Here is a 5745-nt window from a genome sequence, read left to right as displayed (position 1 = left end):
CAACACAGAAGCACCCCACTGATGTAAGTCACTGACGGGTTGGATTATCTCCTTCAGATGAACATATATTTCAGCAGAAAAAGTTTTATCCTAAAGAGTAAAACTTTCTACCTAGATTCTCTTACAAGGAAACAATATACAGTTGATCCTCATTAATCATGGCAGCTATGTTCTATAAAGTCCCTGTGAACACTAAATTAGTGAATGCTGAAACGCTGCTCCTAGGGGAAATACAGGATTAGCTTCCTATGAACTTCTTGTCACAATACTTTTTTCAACTGATCAATATATGATCTTATTTTACATGTGTTTGTTTAAAGATACCTTATTTAATACAGATGATTGACTCATTAACACTGACTTCAGCATTATAATTTGTGCCTGAATGAAGTTTTCTAACACTATTTTCTCTATAAAGCACATCACAGCCTTCATGTGCTTAGGACCTAGATAGCACTTCCGCACTACAGTTGGGCGCCATTTAAACAATGAAATCACCAACAGAAAGCACAAAAATGTGGCACTAAATAGACACATAAAGGACATTTGTTTTACACCATGAGAGCTGAAACAAGAAGGCAGAGTGCTGCCTTGTTCAACCTCAGCTGGGAATGTGCACTTCGAGCAACTCAGACTCTTTCCTATTCTGCGCATGTCTGCAAATGACCACAGAAGCATCTCGAGTACTGATTTTGGGGTTACAAGTAAATTGTAGGAAGTAGGTAAATTTGCAAATATGTAATAATTTGGAATATGGAATTATATGGAATCCACAAACATGGAATCCATAAATAATGAGGATTGACTGTACTTTGGAATCTGCACTTACATGAAATCCTTGATCTTTCATTTTCAGAAATGGCCTATGGATCTGGGTTCCTGAATTCCTTAAGGTTTGAAAACAAGAGTTACTGGATTGATACCTAAATAAAACAGGGGCCCTGTGTAGGCATGTTACAGGTTTTTATAATGGAAAGTACCCATCTTTTTTTAAATTGAGCTATAATTAACATAAAATATATTAGCTTCAGATGTACATGATTCGATATTCGTATATACTGCAAAATGATCACAATAAGTCTAGTTAACATCCGTCACCATCGTTTCAAAATTTTTTTCTTATGATGATGACTTTTAAAATCTTCTCTCTTAGCAACTTTCAAATATGTGATACAGTGTTCTTAACTACAGTCACCATGCTGTACATTATATCCCATGACTTAGTTATTTCATAACTGGAAGTTTGTACTTTCCCCTAAAAAAGATTTCCTTCTTTTTATGGCTAAATAATATTCCACCAGATATATACACCACATATTCTTTATTCATCCATTGATGGATACTTAGATTGCTTCTATATCTTAGCTAAGGTAAATAATGCTGCAATGAATGAAAGGCTGCAGATATCTTTTCAAGTAAGTGTTTTTGTTTCCTTGGATATATATCCAAAAGTAGAATTGTTGAATTATATGGTAGTTCTATTAACTTTTTGAGAAACCTCCATACTGTTTTACACAGTGGCTGCACCAATTTACATTCCTACCAAAAGCGTGCAAGGGTTCTCTTTTCTCCACATTCTCACCAACACTTGTTATTTCTTGACTTTGATAATTGCCAGTCTAACAGGTGTGAGATGATATGTCATTGTGGTTTTGATTTGCTCAAATATAAATGTTAACCATGATTTGTAAGACTAAGTAAAATACTATAATTAAAATACTAGGTATTTGAACACATCTCTTATGCAGTATTCTAACCAAAAATGTATAAAGTAGTCCTTCCTTATCTGTGGTTTTGCTTTCCATGGTTCCAGTTACCCAAGGTCAACCATGGTCTGGAAATATTAAATGGAAAACTCCAGAAAAAAGCAATTCCTAAGTTTTAAATTGCATGCCGTTCTGAGTGGCCTGATGAAATCTCATGCTGTCCTGTTCCATCTCTTCGTACAGTATACCCATGCTCTGAATATGCTAACTGCTGTTAGTCACTTAATAGCCATCTCAGTTATCAGATTGACTGCCTTGGTATTGCAGTGCTTGTGTTCAAGTAACCCTTATTTTGCTTATGCCCCAAAGCATAAGAGTAGTTTAAACTTTATCACAGGTATGTATATGTAGGAAAAAACATAGTATATAAAGGGCTTGGTACTATGCATGGTTTCAGGCATCCACTGGAGGTCTTGGAATATACCCCCCAGAGATACAGGGTGACTACTGTAATCTAAAACTTGGCATAAGAAAACATCAAAACACAAACTGCTGGAAATTCTATAAAATGACTGCTCTGTATTTTTCAAAAACACCTGTGATTAAAGAGAAGGAGGTTGAGGAACGTTCCAGATTAAAGACTAAAGAGGTATGACAACTAAATGCAACTGCAATCTTGAACTGGATTCTAGTACCAGAAAAAAATTGCTATAAAGGCATTATGGGGACAATTAATGAAACAGAAATATGCATTACAGAAAAAAGAATTGTATCAATGTTATCATTTCTTATTCTATGATTATATAAGAAAACATTCTTATTCTTTAGAAATACTGAAGTATTGAGGAGTAAAGGAGCCTAATATATGCAATCTTCTCTCAAATGGTTCAGAAAGAAAAATATGTGATTGCAAATGAGGCAAATATTAAAAATTGGTGAACTGAGAAGGGCATATGGTAGTTTTTTGTTCTGTTCTTGAATTTTCTAAAGCTTCAAAATATTTCAAAATAAACTTTAAAAAGCTCTATATAATGAAACATGCACTTAACATGCACTAAACTTACTGTCATCCGTGGTTGGGATCTTTCCAGTTTGACCGAAAATGACGTTAGCAGCTGATAAACAGTGCCTGGCCTCCATAAAACATAGCTGTTAAGGAAATGAACAAGAGTAAATGCAATTATCCCACAGCCTTATTTGCAAATGATACTTGCATAAAGTCTTTGGATATGGGAAAGTCTATAAAATCAGGTAAAAACCATTGAGAACCTGTATTGTATAGCTGCTGAACATTAAGGTATATTAGACATAATATAATATTATCTGGTTAAAAAGCTTCCTCAAAGTGGTATAATGCCCCTAAACTCTTAATAATCCAAACTGGCTGAAAGACAGCTGCTGATTGAAAGTTAGCTCTCCTCAGGTAGAAAGTATACAACAATAGCTATCATTGCAGACGCAAAGTGCCTCAGATCTCTTTAGTCCAAAGAGCCAAAGTTCTATGCGTGATAGATTCTTAGACCATTTACATTCTATTAGAGGATTTAAAGATTTTTTTTTTAGGTCTAAAGATCCCTTTTATATTCTACCATTCAAAGGCAAAAAGAATATAAATTTTGATACAAAGAGATTCCTGTCTTCTAAAAATCTTTGGAATTTAATAATGAGACTTCCCACCAAATTTTGAAGCCAACAGATTTCCACAGGTAAAAACTTTATGATATTGCTTTACCAACACACTTGAAGGCTTCATAATTCAAATGTGGGCATGGTAAACTTCTCAAACACTTAGAGAATGTCTCCTTGTTAATATAAATATGTTGCATTTGTCATGTGAGTCTCAGGACCACTCAGCAGAAGTACAAAGCTGAAGACAACTTTTAGTTGGAAGCCACCCTCATTAAATATAATGTCTAATTCGTATTAGTAATACCTGATTTTGCTAAGATGATTTTTAATGGTTGGCTATGACTTTAAAATCTCAGCATTAAATGTAACTTTCCCTTATGGCAAATTCAGAAGCCATCTTGAGGACAGCTGGGGACCATATGTAGTATTAGCCCAATAACATCTATAGATCTAAACATTAGTGTTAAACCTCAAAACCGAAAAAGTTAGTTTATATAAAGCAGCTTTAATTGTCCCTCTACAATCCCTTATCCATAATTATCGCTTTAGCTTTTTTCAGATTGGCTCCTCGTGAGCAACCACTACTATAACAGTGAGTGCCTCAAGCCCTCTAGGTGGCTGGTAAATGTGGGTGGGACTTTAGCACTTGCCAGGTAGGGACTCGCCAAGTAGCAAAACCTCATCACTGGAACCAGGTGAAGATGAAGGTGATATAAATGACAATTGGTTCTTTAAAAAACATGATTCGAATCTCTCTCTTTGCAATATAATTGAGTTTTAACAAAACATATAAAATATTTTGGTAAGAAAATAAAACAAAAACAAATGAATAAAAGCATAAGGTGGGGGAGGGACTCATGAAAATTACTGCATGCTCCATATAAGCAATGCTTAACAACTTTAAATTTTTAATTACACTTTCAATTAATGTCTAGATGTCTTAGAATTATTAATATCCATGTTGTTTTAAGTGTTAACTAAAATCATAGTGAATATGTAATTTTAAAGTTGCTAAACAAAATAAGAGGCCTCCAAAAGCTATAAAAAAGGTGCCATAAGCAGAGGCACCAGATAACATTTTTTCATGATGACTACAATGAAATGGATTCATGAGAGTTAGATTTAACTGAATGCTCTGATATATGCAGTAGCATTACTTACACGCTTGATCTTAGACCAAAGTCCTAGAAGCGATGCTGCAGTCACCACAGCCCTTTCTCTCCTGCTAATAGCTTTTCTGAATGAAATTCTGTGGGACAATACTTTAAACATAGGGTGCATTTACAGAACCAGCACTAACAAAAATCTTAGAAAGGATAAAGGCCCAGTAAGGAAGTTACAGCAGCAGGTAACCAAAGAGATCTAAGAAGGAACTCTCATAAGCAAAGAATTACTACAGTTTTGGAGAAGCTTGTAAATCAGAAGAAATACAAATAAAAGTAACTTCTATTGCTGAGATATCTTATTAAAGATTAATAGAAAATCTAGCTGGGAAAGGTGGCTTAAAAGTGTTTTAGCATTAAAAATTCTTAAGACTAACGGAAGAAATAAATAAATAAAGAATATACTAACATGATTCTGAATAATTCTGATAAACAACTGAAAAGCTCAAATTTGTTCCTGTGTAACATTCCAGAAGAAGACCTAAAACTCTAGAACTAAGCAGAGCTATTTCTAATATAGAAAAATTATTATAGAAGAGTTAATTCTAAAGAATAACTGAAATGCATCACATGCTTTTATCAAAGCCCACATTTAACAGTCAACTTCCTCAGACAAATTCTCAGTTACCAGATTACCATTGCCTAAAGTTTTATCTACAAGATAAAATCTGCAATTTAAGGTAACATCTCACTAAAATGAATTGAGATAGCATGCTTATATCAAAAAAGAATTGATCTTAGGTAACACGTAATTTTATGGGCTAGCAACATGTGAGACAATGATAAAACTATTTTAAGACCCAAAAGGATTAATGCAACAATAGCTACAAAATTGTACACTGGCAAATTGTTCTGCATTTTTCTGTCTAGTTTACATCATAAAATACAAGATATCTATTTTTAAAAGAGGACATTGTCAAGGTATTATTGGTTCTACTTTTATATATCCTATCAGTAACTCTGTTAGATAACTACTTTGAAAGCTTACCTTATTGATGTAAAATTGTGACAAGGTAGCAGCATTAATGGCCCACTCTATAGGATGGTAGGCATTGTGCTCAAGCTGGCGTTTTAGAGTACTGTGGCAATAATGAGCAGCCTTTTCAAACATTTCCATATGCTGGTAAACTTGAGCCAAGTAATACAGGTTATGAGTATAAACTTTCTCAAATCTATGAAGAAAAAAAACAATATTTGTATAATGGTTTTTAGTTTATAAGGAAATTTCACATACATTTATCTTGATC

At 33.8% G+C, this 5745-nt stretch overlaps 1 protein-coding gene across 1 annotated transcript in view; it reads right to left on the bottom strand.

Moving 5' to 3' along the window:
• Positions 1-5745, bottom strand: part of KIF1BP (KIF1 binding protein) — a 32752-nt gene that overhangs the window by 11164 nt on the left and 15843 nt on the right. Inside the window, exons 3-4 of the mRNA XM_023537853.1 lie at positions 5487-5674; positions 2771-2855 (exon numbers count right to left, since the gene is read on the bottom strand). Of these exons, the coding sequence (XP_023393621.1) occupies positions 2771-2855; positions 5487-5674 (273 nt within the window). The remainder of the gene's footprint in view (positions 1-2770; positions 2856-5486; positions 5675-5745) is intronic.

This window comes from Pteropus vampyrus, unplaced genomic scaffold (assembly GCF_000151845.1).
Source record: "Pteropus vampyrus isolate Shadow unplaced genomic scaffold, Pvam_2.0 Scaffold202, whole genome shotgun sequence".
In the NCBI taxonomy this organism is placed as follows: Eukaryota; Metazoa; Chordata; class Mammalia; order Chiroptera; family Pteropodidae; genus Pteropus; species Pteropus vampyrus.
Note: the sequence above shows the minus strand (reverse complement) of the source record. Positions and strands in the feature narration are given on the sequence as shown.